The 20,713-nt window shown below is 38.3% G+C and overlaps 1 protein-coding gene across 4 annotated transcripts in view; it reads right to left on the reverse strand.

The window, feature by feature from the left end:
• Nucleotides 1-20,713, reverse strand: part of alpha-Man-IIb (alpha-Mannosidase class II b) — a 147,954-nt gene that overhangs the window by 35,596 nt on the left and 91,645 nt on the right. For all 4 annotated transcript variants that reach the window (XM_089091697.1, XM_089091627.1, XM_089091798.1 and 1 more), the window contains exons 5-6: nt 10,961-11,094; nt 5,306-6,793 (exon numbers count right to left, since the gene is read on the reverse strand). In XM_089091697.1, the coding sequence (XP_088947823.1) occupies nt 5,306-6,793; nt 10,961-11,094 (1,622 nt within the window). The remainder of the gene's footprint in view (nt 1-5,305; nt 6,794-10,960; nt 11,095-20,713) is intronic.

Genomic DNA, 20,713 nt, shown 5'->3' on the forward strand with positions numbered 1-20,713 from the left:
GTTCGCATGCGTCTTTGCTCTTCATTTTCATTTTTGACTCACCCACATGTTCGGTGTCACATGATCTTCTAACCACGTGTGTCTTTGCTCTTCATTTTAATTTTTGACACGCTCTAATTCTCGTTTTCATTTATCTTCTAACCACGTGTGTCTTTGCTCTTCATTTTTATTTTTGACACGCTCTAATCCTTCTTTTCATTTATCTTCTAACCGCGTGTCTTTGATCTTCATTTTCATTTTTGACACGCTCTAGTTCTCGCTGTCGCAAATCTTCTAACCGCCCGTGTCTTTGCTCTTCATTTTCATTTTGACACGCTCTAATTCTCTTTTTCGCACATCTTCTAACCACCCGTGTCTTTGCTCTTCATTTTCATGTATGAAACGTTTTGATACTCGCTGTTGTATATCAGTTAACCATATTTGTCTATCTTCTTTATTTTGGATTTTGATTACCTCAGACAGTTTAGCAATGCACTTTTCTTTATCTGCCCTTATTGGTGTTGTCGCAAGTGATGGTCCATGTTGTCAATTTTCACGTCTTATCACGTTTGATAGTTTACGTTTTGTTCCAAAGAATCATCCAAATAATGGAATGAAGTTTGATAAATGTTGGATAGTTCTTGGTTACCAGTGTCCTCGTCAATAAAACGGCATTAATTGTTAATGTTGACGACTATTCTCTTTTCTATTATCACTGAAAAATTTATTCTTTGGTCACCCAAATTGTGTTAAAAAAAGCTCCAAACTTCTGATAATTTTTTTAGATAGGTATTCAATGGAGTCTTCTTATTCTTGAAATTTTCTAAGAAAATTTTCATTTTAATAGCTTATGCCTACTGTAAATCACATAGCAACGTTGTTTGGACATTTTTGTCTAAGAAATTCAACATCCTCCGCTAGAACCTAGATGAGGAAGATCTAAATAATTTCTTTGACCACACTGCTTTTCCATTTACAAAAATCCTAGACTGAGAATAGGCTGAAACTTATTTATAATAGTTTAATTAAACTACATGTGAAAACCTCAGATACTTAAAATAATGACATTCAGTAAATAAGCCCCATGCGACTTTTCACCCTATAAATGCAGATGAAAACGAAACAAAATACGGCAAGAGTCATTGTGCTGCTGATAAACAAGCAAACGAAAAGATTCATGCAATTTATCAAGCGTAATGAAGTTTTCTTGACCTGTATTTAATTATATTTGTTTTAAACTAGGGCATACGTAAATTGTTAAATAAATTAATTACTTAGACTTTAGTCTTCCCACGCAGGCTGGCGCACAAGGCGACAACGGTGTCTCTCCATGACGATCTCTCTTGTGCTTTTGACCAAAATTCTTCGAGCGACGATCTCAAAAGTGCAGCATCCTTCTCAAGGCAATTTCCCGGTGTTGTGTTCTGCCACCCACGTCTTCTGATGCCAAAAGGAACCCAACACCACACATCGCGGTGTAGGCGGCCCTCACCCATCCGCATCATGTGACCCCAATATCGCTATCGGTTAGTCACAATTCTATCGATCACTAGTGGCAGCTTTGTCTTTTCATGTATAAAGGCGTTGGTGAGCTTATCAGTCCACTGGATACCAAGGATACGCCAAATACAGATGTTCTCAAAACCCTAGATTCGCTTTTCTAGCTGCTTAGTCAACGACCAAGATTCGCAGCCGTACATTAGTACGGAGAGGACGTTACTATTGAAAAGCTTGAGCTGTAGGGAGTATGCTGGATTCCTTCACATATTTCTTAGTTTATTGAAGGCGCTTCCTGCGCATGTAATCCGTATGGTAATTTCCCGGTCAAGGCTACCATCATATTTAATGACACTACCAAGGTACTTGAACTCTTCAACATCCTCTAGTACATCAGATCCGATTTTAAGCGGTGGGGCAGGTAGGGTATTGACTCTGTTTTGCATGACCTTTGTTTTCCGTGTACTGATTGACAGACTAACTCAACCGGCCATACTGGAGAGTACAGCGATATTATTCTGCAGCTCCTCTCTTAAATTAGATAGGAGGGTTATATCATCAGCAAAATTGCCGTCATAGAATTTGTGGTTTAGGTTCAGCTGAATTACACCTTTGAAGTTACATTTTCGAATTAAGTAGTCGATGAGAATAGCAATCAACACTGGGGAGAGGATAAATCCTTGGCGGACACCAGACTTCACACTGAACCATTCGGTAGGGTCTCAATCATCACTCCGTGCAACACATAACTGATTCTCGTATAGCATGACAATCATACAAACAATTTTGTCGGGGAATCCATAATACCGAAGTATTTTCCATAGTGAGTCTCTGTGGACCGAGTCAAACGCTTTCGAAAAGTCAATGAAGGCAATAATAATCTCAGTCTGCCATTCGTTTGCTTTTTCTACGAGTATCCCCAAAGTGAATATCAAATCAGCGTATGATCTCCCTGGTGGAAACCCATGTTGCTCATCTCTTAGTATTGCGTCGACTTTTGACTGAATACAGTTCAGTAGTACTTGGCAGAAAATCTTACTCCCTACAGACTGCAGAGTGATACCTCGCCAGTTATTACAGTCGGTTGTTCTGCCTTTCTTAAAGAGCTTGACGTTAGCCCCATTCTTCCAATCGGTGAGAATATTTTCAGTTTCCCTTGTCTGAGAAATAACCTCGTGAAGGGGCTTGGCAATGACTTTTGCTCCATACTTCAAGAGTTCAGGCTGTAAGCCATCAACTCCTGCAGCTTTGCCATTCTTAATCTTGTGCAATACTATCATGAATTCAAGCAAGCTTATAGGTTCTTCACTTATGTCAAGTTGGAGGAACGGTAGCTCAGCCAGAGGGGATACAGGGTTTGTAGGCAGTGGAAAGTTTAGTACCTCATTGAAGTATTCAATCCATCTCTTATCAATATCTTCCTTTTTTGTAAGAAGTTGGCCAGCTCTACTTCCAATCACAGCTGCCGGCTTTCCGAAATCACCAGTTATTTCCTTTGTGATACGGTTGACTGTCCGACTGTCGCCCTTACTGTGGGCTGCCTCTGCTTCAGCCGCTTTTGTATCAAGGAAGAGCCGTTTGTCAGTTCTGGTAGACCGCTTTACGTCCTTGTGGGCTTCCTTATATTTAGTTTCAAAAAATCATTGTATTCGACAGTGGACTCACTCTCGCATGATTCCAGCATGATTTTGGCTTCTTTTCGATCATTCATAAGTTTCCAAGATTTGTCGTTGATCCACTGCTCACTTTTCTTTTTTGTATACCCTATGTTTTCTTCGGCGGCACCTCGCACACATTTTAAAATAGACTCCCATCTCTTGTTTACTGTTGCAGTTGTGTCTTCAGTTGAAAGACTTGCAAGCCTATTAGAAAGATTCACACAGTACGCTTGTCGAAGATTCTTATTCTGGAGCTTCCAGACGTCAAAGGACTTGAAAGGGTTTTCAAATTTGTTCACGGTCTTCAGCTGAGTTTGAAACTGGCACTCACCAGCTGGAAGTCAGAGTATCAATCTGCACCACGGTAAGTTCGCACATCCTCCAGCGATCGTCCGTGACGCTTTTTCACCAATATGTGGTCAATCTGGCTCCTTGTCACTCCGCCAGAAGAAGTCCTAGTATATTTGTGTATTTTACGGTGGGGGAACCATGATCTACCTACTATCAGATTTCGGCTGGCAGACATATCCACCAAACGAACTCCATTATCATTGATAACACCCACGCCATGGCGGCCTATCACATCAGGCACAAAACTGCTATCACTACCAACTTTGGCATTAAAATTTCCACACACAACTAATACATCGTGTTCAGGTACTGTATTGAGTATGTCGTTCAAATCACTATAGAAACTGTCCTTGGTGTCCCCACCAGAATCGTTTGTGGGGGCATAGGCTGCAACGACGGTAAATTTAGACTGGGAGCTTTCAAAAAGAGCCTTAAGAATTCTTTCATTCATGGGTACAAATTCCAACATCAACCTCTTTGCTTGTTTACTGACAGCAAGGGCAACTCTGGCTTCGCGTCTCTTCTCTTTACCCGAGAAGAACACTTCATAGTTGTCAACATATATTGAACCAGCGCCAGTAAGCCTGGCTTCAGAAATAGCTGCTATTTCAGTCTTATATGATTGGAGAATTCTAATGACGCCCTCTCGACGACCTAGTTGTGTGTCTGGATTAACAGTCCTGACATTCCAAAAAGCAAGACGAAAAGGTTAATTCGCTGTCAAAAATCGTGTCCGGGAACGGTCAGTAGTCGTTACCAGAGAAATCAAATTAGGTCCGAGGTTTTTCGTTGTCGTTTCGAAAGTCATCTAAAATTTTTACAGGGATAGGGGATTAGCCTGTCGCCCAACCCTCCTTCTTTCCTGGCTAGGGACAGGCTACTCACCGAGCTCCGAGAGGCTAAAGAAATTTTGCTAGAGTTCATTATCAAATTAAAACTTAATTGTATACCTGTTGTAGAGAGACGAGCTAACTTGTTTTATGTTTGTTTTGGTTCTATTAAGATGCATTTTTTTTCGTTTGTGTATTTGTTTTTCCTTTAATTTATGTATTTTAATTAGTTTTGTTTTTTTCGCTCCTAAATGCTTATAGCCGTGAAGCCGAAAAATGCAGGCTTTTTTCGTCATTAGTGAACTTTTTTTTCCACTGTATTGTATGAAATATTGGACTCATTTTTCTCTATTTGCATTTTGTTTTGTTTGTAAATAGAACCTAAGAGCAGGAATATATAATTCAAATTTCAGAGTCATTAGGGTTATTCTGATTTAATTTTGGAAAATTAGCCTGGTCACCTAAAGTCAGTCTTCATAAGAAAAGACAAAAAAGAACATAATGAATACAACAAAAATCGAAGATCCAACAGAAAACAAAATGCTTGAAGGCCACATAGAAAGTATCAGTGGTATCATATGGCAATTATACTAATAGAATAAACACAAAAAGATAGTCCTAGTTTCCGAACCTTAGGACACGAACGGCTTCGATATATTTGGATTGTGGTAGACCAGCTAGCTACTAATTTTTCAGAAATCTTGTGGCATGGTCAGACACAGTAATTAGATAGCATACCAGGCCATAAAGACGATTATTTTGGTAGAAAAATACTAATGTTTCCTGCTTTAAAAAAAATCTGTTATACATTCAAGTAGACTGGCTTTTATGACCACATGCAACTTTGCTTTTAAAGATTTGTTGGCCCATAAATATGACTTTTCACATATGTCAGGTCTTCTTTTATTGCTTTTAAAGGCTCAATTATCTATAATTTAAAGCAGCTAAGAAATTATTTAAAGAAAAACCAGAAGTTAAAGAATAGTTTACCTTTCATCTTGTTGTTCTCTAGTTGAATATCACCTTCCTTAACCTTCTGCTGATCAAACGGTACATTTCTATTGTCTAACCTTCCCTTTTTATAAACTGTAGCAATAGCAGCGTTTCTGCCTTCCGGTTGGCCTATAACTTCGTAAAGAGCAAGAGACAAAGGATCAAGACTGGCAATAAAAACAACTTCAAAATTATTCTTAGAATAAAATAGCTCCCCATGTTCATTATGGGTATCATCATTCACTAGTGTCCAAACGGGATTAATTTGGTGAGTAATAACAGTGCCCGTTGGATCTTTGACTAAAACATATGGAGAGCTGGTTTTCACCTTAATAACTTCTTCTCGAAAATGTGGATCACTGTTATATAAAACTACTGTGGCTTTACGTCCTTGTTCATTCACTTGTATTCGTACTGGAGTATCTCCAAACGCTTGACGTTCAATATCAGACATTAAATCCACAAATTGACCCTCTGTGGATAGTAAGCTACTTGCAGCAATATTTAGAACATTATCAGTAATTTTTAAAGATGCAAGTAACTTCTGGCCATAGTCTAACATAACATTTGCCTTTGAAGTGCCCGTTATTGCGTCATGATGCTGAAATAAACCTAAATTTTGCCTAGCACTAGATATACTTGAATATTCTTTATCAAGGATACGTGACCAAAATTGGGAACCGATTTGCCGTGCTCTTTGTGAAGCAAAACTATACAGAATTTCAACTGCGCGTAAGTTTGCTTCAACTTCCCGTGTCATTGCCTTCCAATACGGTCGTGTAGTGAAATAACCACTCCAATAAGCAGGAATACCATCTGTAAAGATGTCGCTGTAAACAAAAAAGTCACCTTGGATAGTCGTGAAACTTTTTTGACGAGATCGCACCGAGCTGAAATAATCAGACAAAGTGCCAAAGGATATATCCGTATTGTAGTCATCACGGTTTTTGTTTATATAATCTGCTAGCTGCTTATAGTTGATGTACTGTTGATCCCACTCTTCTGGCTTATCATAGCGGAAGTCATCACCAATAGGTACAAGAACAACATTATGTTGAAATAATGAGGCGGAACGTCCATACTCTTCCAACAATATTTCAGCCTTTTCTTTGATATTCATTTTGTCTACAGGTTCAGATTTCATTCCGTATTCCGTGAATTCTCCCCGTATTTTTCGGAAATCATAGTTGACACAAATGTTTGGATGAGGTCCACAGGAATGTTTAATGCTATAAATATCAAACGGAAAATTGTGGCAAAGTATATCACTTTCTCCATGACTATCCCATGTTTGTCTCCATATGAAGTCATCAGCTTGCTTTGCTGCAAGCCATTGCTTCCATGTGTAATGGATTCGTTGCGTGACGGTATTGTTCAGCCCAGAAGATCGCATTAAATAAGGTGCTACAGGACCATGACCAAAGGTGTCAATTGACCAAGAGGACTTTGGTGTAACACCAATGTTAGATTTGAGCCACTGATGCCCTGAAAGGAATGAAGAAAGCTCAATAGATATGTTTCTGGCAGGTAAAAATAAGAACTATATTTTAGAGCAGGCCTCAGATTTTTCAGAATGGTATGAAGGAGGAGTATATCTGATAGTTCACTGGCAAATTATGTGGACACTGCAAAGAAATATTTACACTGCAAAGAACTTGAGTTAGAAATAACTCAAAATATTTACATAATATTAAGCATCCCCCGGAACCTATTCACTTTCACTCAAATTCTAAGAATTAAATTCCAAATATCATACGTTATTCTTTACCTACATGTGTCGCAACCAACCCTAAACTCCAAAAATATACCGGGAAGAGAAAACATATTCTTCCGACAGGTTACCGCAAAATATCATTCAAAATATCTTGATAACTTTTATTATACTTATGTAAAAGTTGATTATACTGAAAACAAAGCTTTTTAAATTGCCAAGCACGTTTATTGGCGGAAAAACCTCTTACGAATAGCTTATTGCTAAGTATTTTAAACCTATTTTTAAAATCAATTTATTTAGTACAAATTCTTGCATATCTAAATAGTTGGGAAAAATACGATGGATATGTTATATTCGAATGTATATTACTTTTAGGAAATGGAAAATTAACTATTTCAAAATTAAAATCGTCTGTTTTATTATATATTTTAAAAATTAGTGCGATTCTTTTAATGCAAGTCTGTTCTTTCTGATTCCCCCAATTTTCTGCTGTAGCAGAACCCTGTCTCTTCCCTTTCTCTCTATCTCTGTTCGAACTTTACTCTTCAAGATTTTTCCTTTTTCTTTATATTTAAATTTTTAAACGTTTGTTTATTTCGTCTCACACTAGCTTGCTTTTGGTATAAGAAGAAAAGACTGATTCATTGAATCACTCATTCATTTACATTATCAATTTGATTTTATTTGAGTAGAAGTCAGCAGAAGAAGAAAATTATATAGCCTGTTTTTACCCTTCAGTGGTGACAGACACAATTTTGGAGCTATAGATTGCTTTGAATGTTGAGAAAAAGAAACTTTTTTACTGATAGAAAGAGGATTTTCGAATAAATAAATACAACATGAATCTGAAGCTGATAAATTACTTTGGACTTCAAAGATTGATTATATAACTTTCTTACATTCGCTTATATGGAAAGGAATTAATCTGAATTTCGTAGAATATTTTACGGAATGTTTGACGGCTCCCTTATTTTTATGTTGTATAATTTCACTTAGCTTTCCTTTTTCATTTTAGAAGAGGGTAAGAAGGCTGATAAATTTTTATACATAAAAATAATGAATAAGGTGTGAATTTTCTATATAAGGTTGTCTAAAAAAGGAAGGTTTCGGAAAATGTATGCCCAAATATTTCTTCCATTTCTTTGGTTCAAAATGAGAAAACGGAAAGTTTAAGAGCTAAAAATTAAGGGGAGCTGACTTTAGGAGCTGAGAATTCCAGGTTTTTTTTTAACTAAATAGAAAACAGTTATTTTCAATTGGCTTTGCCGTTTTTTTCAAATAGTGAACGAAAATTTTATTTGATTCTGAGTGAAATCAAGCATGCTTTTCTAATTCCAGCCGTATTGTCCAAAGAAAATTTCATATGACATATTTTTCCGGCAAAACCTTCTTTACAAGAAACTTTGGAATCCAAACTATTTCTTGTTAATTACTAAAGCTAATGTAATATGTATATGCAGAAATCAAGGGACCAATTTGGACTCCTTTTGGGCCCCCACTTTTGGGGGAATTGAGTTTTTGTTTTCAATTTTTTCCTAACCATTGGGGTCCCCTAGACCCTACGACTCGAACGCCCTTAGAAGAGAAAAGTTCCTCGGTGCTTTTATAACCTCTGGTTTTAGGGGGCTTTATGGACTGTGGACTATTGGTTCTAAGTTTCAGACTGTTAACAAAAATATATTTCTGGCGTTTTTGGGGCCATGTTTTCAGGATAACTAGTATTTTTTTTCCATTTTTATTTTTGTTTGGGACCCACATTGTCCAAGTGCCCTCAGACATAAATTTTGAGCTAATCAAAAACAAAAAAAAATCATCCCGAGGCCCGAATTCAGGGAAACCCAATTTTACAATCCTTTCTTGTTCAATGGGATCCCTTTAACCCAAAAGCATATATATATATATATATATATATATATATATATATATATATATATATATATATATATATATATATATATATATATATATATATATATATATATATATATATATATATATATATATATATATATATATATATATATATATATATATATATATATATATATAGTTATTCCATAGGTGTCACTACACAGGGGTATGCCATATTATGGCATGGCGCGCTCATTTTTGCTGGGTAATGGAATTTCAGCGCTGAAACCCATTTAGGCAATGAGTTTTCATCTGATGAACCCTGATATGTGGTAATCACCTAGGGAATATCAAATTGTTGTAAATTTAAGGTGCTATAGCTTGGTTTTGGGACAATGACTTATACTTATTGCTGATGATTTTGCTCTATTTTGGACTTGATTATCGGATTGGATATACTGTTTTGTCCTAGGAGACTGGATGGATGAGTAAGGTCTAGACCTTGTTCAAGTGCTTATTTATTTCAGTTATTAAAGTAGGAAGACTTTTTTTAGCCAATTAATTGCCGTAATACATTATTCAATACAATTTAACTCTCCCGAATAAAAAAAAAAAAAAAAAAAAAAAAAAAATATATATATATTTAATTCCCAAAAAAAAAAACTTTTAATCTAATTTTAAACTGAAACTGGTTTTCTGACTCCCTAATGCTCTCCGGGAACCATTCCACAAATTAACTGCATAATTTCTAATTCCAAAACTAGATCGACCCGTGCTCCTTACTTCTGAGACTAAGCTTCCACGACCTCTAGTCCTATGATGATGATAATCAGAATTAAACTTAAAAAATCTCTAAAACATTCTGGAGATATTCTACTAAGCACTTGGTAAGTAACCACTCCCGCCTGATGGTCCCTGATCTGCTGAAAATTTAAAATTCTAAAACTTAAAAAACATTCACGCGTCTGCTCATACTGAACAAACTCACCTAATACTCGAAGCGCCTTATTCTGAAGAATCTGCAGTCTTTTAATATTTGAAGAAAAATTAGATGCATAAATACAGCAACCATAAACAATAAAAGGATGAAAAACAGTATGATATACATTTCTTAAAACAGTTAAAGGTAACTCGTAACACGTGTTTCAAACGCCGGATCACTCCAAGATCTCGTGCAAGTTTAAAAGAAATCATATTTATGTGTTTCTTCCAACTAAAATTATTATCAACATAAAATCCTCAATACCTCACCCTTTACGCTTAAGTCTTTTAGTACTTAAAAATGAGCTTCCTGTTTGAGTTAATCGGCCCTTGTCTTTTTGGAGTTGTTCTCAAAGAACTGAATCAAAAAGCCAAACTCTAGCACGAAGAGCGTTGTATCGAGGAGGGGCAATTAGTAATTATTCCCCCATACGGAAAATTTCCGTTCATTTTGAGTTTCAATGCTGCTGTTTATTTTCCGCTGAAAGAGTCTATTTTTTTTACTTAATTTACGATCAGTTTTCGAATAATGTACGGAAATCAAACTCGTCCAGAGAAATTTCCTCTCACGTAAAATATCCTATCCCCCTGGGAAAATTCTCTCCCCCAGATAATTCTATCCTCACTGAAATTCCCCCAGAAAATTTTTTTTGCGGGCAATCTCGTTTGAAAATACTCCTTGGCATACTTTCATTTGAAAAAGACTTAGATTACTGATCGTTTTTAAGACATGCAAGAAATCCCTCCTTCGTGGAAATTTTTTCCAGAAAATCACCCAAACCCCAGTAGAAAGTTGCCCCCACAAAAAATTTCCAATGGATGATATCTCCCGTGGATCCCCTCCCATGGAAAAATCCTACATAAAATTTCCAACTCCACTAAAAATTTCTTCCGGACAATTCCCCAGCAACATGTTCACATGTAAAATTGAGTCAGCAAAGAGAAGTAAGACAAATAAAAATAATTTTTATTTGTCGTTACCTCGAACTGTTTGATAATTTGTCTTGTTTTAATAATAGCTTCTATTTGGTTAATCCCTGAATACTATATATAATAACGATTATATTTAACATTCCCAGCAATTCTTTGAGCAAAGGGTAGCATACCCTCAATTATCTGGTCAAGCATAGAATAGAAATGTGTGGTTGCTTCATCAGTCATTACCCAGGAGCCTGAAGTGAACTCCAATCTTCCTTCACTGACAAATTTCTTCACAAGTTTTCTCTTCCTTGGATGTATGCTATAAAACACAAGAAGAAATGAATATATCGTATCGATTTAATGAGTCAGGTACAGTCATATTATGTCAGGAGTGATAAGTCACGAAAATGTAGGGGCAGGGTCAAGAACTTTTATTCATTTTTGCATTGACGAAGATAAAAAAAAAAAGGTGATTCAAAATCTACGGGTGGGGATACATTTTGCTTCTTTATATTTTTTTTAATGAAAATATAAAAAGTTAATTTTCTAGATAAAGGGGGGGGGGTGGTGATTCTTCCCTGTCCCTCTCCCTAATTGGCATCTCTATATTATGACGATGAAAACTTGTGAACCTGATTTTTAAAACTGAAACTATCAGATATGTTATTAAAAAAGACCCCCCCCAGTGGTATTTCTGGAAATGCAATCAAAAACGAACAAAAAATAATTAAAAAAAAACTTTTCTGAAAAATAATTTTTTCAAAGAAAAGTAAAGGCCATTTTAAACTTAAGCTCAGCAGATACAAATACATAACATAATAAATAAATGTTAAAACGAGTGAAACTTAAATTGAATATGCAAATCAAGCTTGAAACGAACAAAAATAACCGCAAACAAGAGTTTGGGCATGACCCCCTCCTCTCGCTGTAAAAGTCTAAAACCTACTACGTCATTGGCGCTTTACTGAAAACTATATGCGTCTTGAGCAGTCTTGGAAAGTATAAACAACATCAAATTGAATATTTGATATATAATGATATTAATTGTTGAAAGATCCATCAGTTCAAGAATTTATTTCACTGTAATTGTATTTTTATTTCAATACTGTAAGAACTGGAAAATAAAATATTTGTAATATAATCCGTTTTCAGTTAAGCGCCAATGACACAGTAGGCTTTTGGTTTTATTTACAGTTAGGAAAGGAGCAGTATCCAAACACTTGTTTGCAGGGAAACTATATTCGTCTTTAACAACTTTAAAAAGGGCTAATAAATTAAACTGAATATTTAATGTATAATGATATTAATTGTTGAAAGCTCATCAGTTCAAAATTTTACTATAATTTTAATGTTTATTTTCAATATTAAGTACAAAAGAAAATATTTGTGATAAAATTGGTTTTCAGTAAAGTGCCAATGACGCAGTAGGTTTTAGACTTTTACAGCGAGAGAAGGAGGTCATACCCAAACTCTTGTTTGTGGTGATTTTTGTTCGTTTCAAGCTTGATTTGCATATTCAATTTAAGTTTCACTCGTTTTAAGATTTATATGTTAATTTACATTAAAAATCTATTGTATGTTTGTTTGCATTGATTGTTTATTTAATTTCTGTTCGTTTTAAGTTTCATTTATACTTCAATAGGAAAATATTTTTTTTCGTTTTAAGCTTGATTTTCATATTCAATCTAAGCGTTAGTCGCTTTAAGATCTATTTATTTATTTACATTATTACTTGTTTTATGTTTTTGCTATGATTGTTTATTTAATTTCTGTTCGTTTTGGGTTTCATTTATTCTTTAATAGTAATTTCTGATCGTTTTGAGCTTGAATTTTAAAAGGTATTTGTATCTGCTGATATCAAAGTGAAAAAATGGCTTTATGTCAACCTCGGAGTTTTCATTATCTGATTTGAACTATTTTTAACAAAATTGCTATCTCAAAATTTTTATCGGATGGGTTTGGGAAAAAAAGACGTGTGGCGACTAATTAAGCTTCGGTCTCTTTTGACTCTTTAAAAGTGAACTAGAACTTTCTATTTTCAATCAAATGAGCCCACTCTGAAGTTTATACGAGTATCCCTTCTATAAGAACCATATATATCCCCAGAGTATAACTTACAACGCCTGTCGCCGGGCCCTGGGGGATTGTGTCGACCCTGGAGTTTTAATATTTCATGATTGAACTATTTTTAACCAAAAGGTCACCTCAAATTTTTATCGGATGGGTTTATCCCTCCGATAAACCTAAAGGCGTGGAGGGCGAGAGGGGATAGTTGCCCTCCGACATTTTTTACTCTGAGAAAATGAACTACAACTTTTAATTTCCATTCAAATGATACCTCTCTGAAGTTTATACGGTCATACCTTCCATAAGAACCATATATGCCCCCGAGCAATACTTACACCGCCTGCCCAGGCCCTGGGGGGGGGGTTGTGTCGACACAGGAGTTTTTCTTATCTCACCTTTGAAAAATGTTTAACGAAATGACCAAGCGTAAAGGAGTTTTTGTTATATGATCTTTGAACTATTTTTAACAAAATGGCTACCTCAAATTTTTTATCAGATGTATTTGGGGAAAAGGGCTTGGGGGGCCAGTTGCTCTCTGATCCCTTTTGACTCTTAAAAAGGGCACTAGAACTCTCGATTTCCAATCGAATCCCCTTTGAAGTTTATTCGACGACTCCTTTTATATGAAGTGCCTCTGGGAAAAAAACAAATGGAGCGCGGGGGGAGGCTAGCTGCTCTCCAATCATTTTTGACTCTTAAAATTGAATTACAACTTTCAATTTCCAATTAAATGAGCACTCTGTAATTTATACGAGCATCCCTTCCATAAGAACCATATAAGCCCCCAGGGCATAACTTACAACACCTGCCACTGGGCCCTAGGAGGTTGTGTCGACACCGGAGTTTTTTGTTATCTGACCTTTGAACTATTTTTAACAAAACGTCTATCTCAAAATTTTTATTTGATGCATTTAGGGCGTGGAGGAGGGGGGGGGCTAGTTACCCTCCAATACCTTTTGACTCTTAAAAAGTGAACAAAAACTTTCAATTTCCAATCAAATGAGTCTTCACCGAAGTTTATACGAGGATCCCTTCCATAAGAACTGTATATGCTCCCAAAATTATTACTCATAACGCCTGCCTCCGGGTCCTGGCGGGTTCCGTCGACACAGGAATTTTTCTTATCTGACCTTTGAACTATTTTTAATGAAATGGCTATTATAAGAAGTTTATCAGATAGGCTTGGGGAAAAAAGGGTGTTTATGGGGGGGGGGGACTAGTTGCCCTCGGATATCTTTTGACTATCTATCGGATATCTTTCTTAAAATTGAACTAGAACTTTCAATTTCCAATCGAATGAGCCCACTCTGCAGTTTATACGAGCATCCCTTTCATAAGAACCATATACGCCCCCAGGACAACACTTACCACGCCTACCCCCCGGGATCTGGGGGGCGTTTTGTTATCTAATTTTCAACAATTTCCAAAACACGTGCTATCTCAAAATTTGTAGCGGACGTTTGGGGAAAAAGAGCATGGGGGGGGGGGCTAGTTTAACTCTCTTGGCTCTTCAAAAGTGAACTAGAACTTTAAATTTCCAATCAAATGAGCCCTCTATGAAGTTTATATGAGCATCCATTTCATAAGAACCATACAAACCCTTAGGGCATAACTTAGAATGCCTTCTGTGCCCTGTGCCCTGGGGGGCTCTATTGTATAACTTACTACGTCTGCCCCCGGGCCTTGGTTGGTTGTGTCGACACCGGAATTTTTGTTATATGATCTTTGAACTATTTTAAACAAATAGCTAACTTCAAATTTTTATTGGCTGCATTTGGGAAGAAAGGTTTTTTTTTCGGGGGGGGGGGAGCTGGTTACCCTCCAATATCTTTTGACAATATCTTTTTAAAATGTAAACTAGAACTTTCAATTTCCAATCAAATGAGCCTTCTCGGGAGTTTATACGAGCATTCCTTCCATAAGAACCATATATGCCCCCACGGCATAACTTATAACCCTTGCCCCTGAGGACTGTGGGGGGAGTGTCCTGCTCAAAAATATAATTTCCCGAACTTTCAACTACGTTGAACAAAATTTCTATATCAAAATTTTGTTTGGATGTGTTTGGGGAAATGGTGGGCGTGGAAGGGGTGTTAGTTGCCTTAGAATCTCTTTCGACTATTAAAAAGGGAACTAGCCATTTAAATTTCCAATCGAATGAGCCCTTTCTGATGTTCCTACGACACCGTTGTCTATACAAAACCTTATATGCCCCCAGGGCATAACTTACAACCCTTACCCTGAGGGCTCTGGGGGAGTTGTCATCCTCAAAGACCTAATTTCCATAACCTAAAACTACGTTTAATAAAATGGCTATCTCAAAATTTTGACTGGATATGTTTGCGGAAAAGGTGGGCGTGAGAGGGGGGTTAGTTGCCCTCCAATCACTTTCGAATATTAAAAAGGGCACTAGCCCTTTCAATTTCCTATCGAATGAGCCTTTTTGAAGTTTCTACCACAGCACCTTCTATAAAAACCTTATATGCCCCCAGGGCATAACTTAAAACCTTTGCCATGAGGGTTGTGGAGGAGTGTCCTCCCCAAAAACATATTTTCTATCTGAAAATCAACTACGCTGAACAAAATGGCTGTCTCAAAATGTTGATTGGAGGTGTTTGGGGGAATGATGGGCATGGGGGGGGGCCTAGTTGCCCTCAAATCACTTTCGACTATTAAATAGGGCACTAGCCCTTTGAATTTCCAATCGAATGAGTCTTTTTTTTTTGAAGTTTCTGCGACAAAGCCTTCTATAAAAACCCTATGTCCCCCCAAGGCATAACTTAAAACTCTTGTGGTTGTGGGGGAGTGTCCTTCTCAAAACCATATTTTCTATCTGGAAATCAACTACGCTGAACAAAATGGCTATTTCAAAATTTTGATTGGACGTGTTTGGGGGAATGATGGGCGTGGGGGGAGGGGAGGGGCTAGTTTCCCTCCAATCACTTTTGACTATTAAAAAGGGGACTAGAACTCTCGATTTCCAATCGAATGAGCTCCCTTTGAAGTTTCTATCACGACCCCTTCCATATGAAGTGCCTCTGGAACAAAAAAATAATTAATAATAATAAAACATTTGAGCCATATAGCCTTCACTATAGGCAGCGCTATAGCGTTGCCTCTGATACATGTTTTCGAGCAAATCTATTATTTTAATCTCTTTTAAAGTTTGTTTTTAGCGCAAACGTTTTGCCTAAATCTAAGACAAAAAAAAACTGCACTACAAGCCCAAAAAGGCTAACATTGCAAAGAAAAACAACAACAAATAAATCCGATCTTATAATGCTTGTATAAGCAGAATTTCGATTACTATCTTATTGCTCAAGGAATCACTATAATTAATCTGATTGAAAAGTATATCTGAGAAGCCTAGAAACAACACTCACTTGAAAAAATGTGATCATGTTGAGCCAAAAAAGGAGAGAAAAAAATGATGCAATGAGAGTAGGCTGTGGATTATAAGAATAAAAAAAGGTGTTTCGTATGCATATTGACCACAATGCGTTAATGCTCTTTAATAAACAAGGTAAAAAGAAGATAATATAAGAAAAAAGTAACAAAAGTTTTCAAATGGTTTTACCCAGCTTTGACGGTATAGGTCAAAGAAGATAAAAGATATCAGAAATATATTTACGAGTAATGTGATAGCTCAGGATGTTTTTAAAGGGAGGTAGGTATACTCTCGACATTTAGTCTTCCCATGCAATAGTTGTTAGAAAGAAGTTTTAATTACAAGTATGAACACAAGATAGTCCACCAGTCAAAATTGTTTCTGTCTACAAGAAGACAAATATATATATTTTTTTAGCTATGAGAAATTACTTGAGCTTGCAGTTGCCGCGGAAAAACTTTGATTTTGTCGATTGATGAGTTGAATCTGAATTAAAATGTCAAGACAAACAGATTAAAGAGATTAAACACAATGATTGCTCGTTTATAAAGTAGTCCGATCCCACGCAGCTGTAAAATAAACAGAATATCATGTACTGTGTTAAAAAAGTAGGACCGTACAAAAACCATTCCGAAATCAGAAATAATTTGTTTAAAGACAGCTTTCATAGTCTTAGATACAAAATCACAAATTAAATGTCGCTGTCATTTACAAACCTAGTCCTAAGGCATTTTGTTATAGGCACTGGTAAAAAATGGCAGGAATGAACTGTTAAATCAATTAGTTCTGCAAGGCACTAGCACTAATTTGATCTTCTTCCTGGTATTAATTACTGAGTTGGCAGCATGGGGTAGAAAATGTCGTTGCTTGGGGCTAGCAAGGAGAAATAGTAACTTGTTACGAAGAGACTATATCCAACAAAACCAGTTTAGTTTAAAGACTATATTGATCTTTCTATGCACAGTCAGCCATTGCTGCCGGGTATGAGGGGTGTAAGGCAGGATACAATCTCATCTCCAATCTCAGCTCTAATAACAGCATAATAAGGCCAGAATCAAAATCGCAATTTTCTTGTAAAAGAAGAAAAACTAATGTAGGCCTTATTATTCTTCATTAAGTTCTCATACCCTGGGGGCAGTTAGTCGTTAAAGGTTCAAACATATTTATAGTAGAATAGGATGATGATATTTTGACCATTAGTCACGTCGTTCACGGTAGTAGAGATGCCTCATGAGCTCGTGACCCCACTCCATATATGGGCAGAGAGTCATTAGTGAGAATGATTGCGTAATCGTTCAATGACCTCTTTCATTAGGTGTGTTTTTGGCACGCTCTTAGCGAATTCCACTGTTGTTGTTGTTTCCGAGGCAAAATGCCAATGTCAATGTTGTTGTCATTTTGAATAGAGTCATTAGGGAGAACACGTGGTTAATGGGGTCAATGTTATTGCCGTTCGAAGCAGAGTTAATGACACTTCCTTCCTGTTCGAGGCAGATGTTATGATCCAGAAATAGCATTTGTTATTGTTTCCGAGCCAAATGTTATGAGGTTCCGAGAAACAGTTAATGGCACTTCCTTCCTGTTCGAGGCAGATGTTATGATCCTGAAATAGTATTTGTTATTGTTATTCGAGCCAGATGTTATGAGGTTCCGGGAAACAGTTAATTAATGTCTGACAGATGACGTCAAGTTAATTAATGTCCTTGCATTTCCAAAGAGAATTGTCACCGAGAAACAGTTAGATCACACATGATGTCATGATTGATTGATTGGCACAAAAGGGGAATTAATTTGTTGTTCTATAGAGAATTGATTCACGAAAGGGAAATTAATTTGTTGTTTCTAACAAGAGAATCGTTTCCGAGCAGACGTATTGATCTTAGCGCGCGAAAAGGTTTCCAAATAATTTGAAATGCATTGGCACAGAGATGCCAAACAAAAGGAACATGCCGAAATTCCGTTTAGGGTTAATTTTGGCGAAACCGTTTTAGCTATTTTATGGAACTATTTCGGCGAAACAGCTAGAGACACTTTAAAAGGTGATTTTTGAAGAGATTTTTGAAGAGGTTTTGAGTGTGGTCGTTATAATACACAAGTTGTATTTTAACAGTGTTGTGAGGTCCTCTACCCCAACCCCAAAGGCTTCTCATACCCCACCCCAACCCCGAAGGAAGCCCCGGTCCTCAAAGGCCCACCCAGACCCCCAAAGGCCATCCCCGGGTCCCCCAAAGGCCCAATCGAGCTCCCGAAGGACCAACGGGATCCCAAAGGCCCTCCACTGGTCCCCAAAGGACCCCCAAGCCCGCAACTGCCCTCCCTGTGCCCCGAAGGAAGCCCCCGGGTCCTCAAAGGCCCCCAAGCTCTCAAAGGGCCACCGGAGCCCCCAAAGGCCCACCCAGACCCCCACAGGCCATCCCCGGGGCCCCCAAAGGCCCATCGAGCTCCCGAAGGACCAACGGGATTCCAAAGGCCCTCCACCGGTCCCCAAATGTCCCCCAGGCCCTCAACTGCCCTCCCTGTGCCCCGAAGGAAGCCCCCCGGGCCTCCAAGGCCCCCCACGCTCTCAAAGGGCCACCCGAGCCCCCCAACGCCCCCCCAGACCCCCAAAGGCCCTCCCCCGGCCCCACAAAGGCCCATCGAGCTCCCGAAGGACCAACAAGATCCCAAAGGCCCTCCACCGGTCCCCAAATGTCCCCCAAGCCCTCAACGGCCCTCCCGGGGCCCCAAAGGCCCTCCCAGTGCCCCCAAGGCCCGCCCAGGGCCCCAAAGGCCCGCCCCCGGCCCCCCAAAGGCCCCCCAAGGTCTCAAAGGGCCTCCGGAGCCCCCCAACGCCCCCCCCGACCCCCAAACGCAATCCCCCGGCCCCCCAAAGGCCCTCCCCAGGCTTCCCAAGGCCCACCCACCGTCCCCCAACGGCCCCCCGGCTCCCCCCTGGCCCCCCCGACCCCCAAAGGCCGTCCCCGGCACCCAAAGGTCCACCGGACTCCCAAAGGACCAACGGGGTCCCAAAGGGCCCCCAGACCCCAAAAAGGCCGAACCCGAGCCCCAAAGGCCCTCCCCGGTCCCCAAAGGTCCACCAGACCCCCCAAAGCCCACCCGGTGCCACAAAGGCCAACCCCGGGCCCCCCCAACCCCCAGCCAGCTCCCCAAGGCCCCACGGGGTCCCAAAGGCCCACCACCGGGCCCCAAATGTCCCCCAGGCCCCCAACTTCCCCCCGGACCTCCAAAGGCCCACAGGGCTCCCAAAAGACCACCGGGCTCCCAAGGGCCCTCCCCGGTCCACAAAGGTCCCCCGGGCTCCCAAAAGACCACTCAATCCTCAAGGGCCTCCGGATCCCCAAACGCCCCTCCCTGGGCCCCAAAGGTCCTCCCCCGGTCACCATACATGCACACACAAACTTACACACACACAAAAACTTACACACACACACAAAAACTCACACACACACCCGAAAAATAACACACACATGAAAACTAACACACACACTACAAAACTAACACACACTAAAACTTAAAAGCACACACAAACTTACATGCACACAAAAACTTACACACACACACACACACACAAAACTTACAAACACAAACACACAAAAAAAAACACACACACGCCAAAACTAACACACACACAAAAACATAAACAAAAACACACACACACACACAAACACTTACACATGAACACAAAAATAAACACACCCACACTCAAAAAAACTTCCACACACACACACAAACACAAAAATTAAACAAACAAACAAACAAGAAATATTAAAAACACACGAAAAATAAATAACAAAAAAAATCATACAAACACACACACACACACAAAAACATAAAGATTAAAAATAAAAATAAAATTAACAAAAAAAAAAAAACTATAAAAAGAAATTACACACACACACACACACACAAATCTTCATAAAACACAAAAACGCACAATAACAAAAAAACACGCCAAAAATTAAAAAAAAACACAAACACACACACACACACACAAACTAACACATTAACACAAAAAAACTCACACACACAAGCAAAAAAACTTACACACACACACACTCACAATACCTACACACACACACAAACACACGAAAACTTACACACACACGCCAAAACTAACACACACAAAAAATAACACTTGCACACTAAAAATTAAACACACACTAACTAAAACTAACAAACACACGCAAAAACTTACACACACACACAAACTAACACACACACACAAACATACACACACACACACACACACACACACACACAAAAAACTTACACAAGCACAAGATATCTTACATTCACAAAAAAAATAACATGCACAAAAAAACTTACACAAAAAAAAACAAACACAAAAAAATAAAAAAAAAAATCAAACACACAAGAAAAAATAAAAAAACACGAAAAAAATTACACACACACACAAAAACTTACACACACACAAACACACACAAACTAACACAAGAACACACAAAAACACACACACATGCAC

This window comes from Artemia sp. Qi Xiang Cuo, chromosome 1 (genome assembly GCF_049724085.1).
Source record: "Artemia sp. Qi Xiang Cuo chromosome 1, ASM4972408v1, whole genome shotgun sequence".
Classification (NCBI taxonomy): Eukaryota; Metazoa; Arthropoda; class Branchiopoda; order Anostraca; family Artemiidae; genus Artemia; species Artemia sp. Qi Xiang Cuo.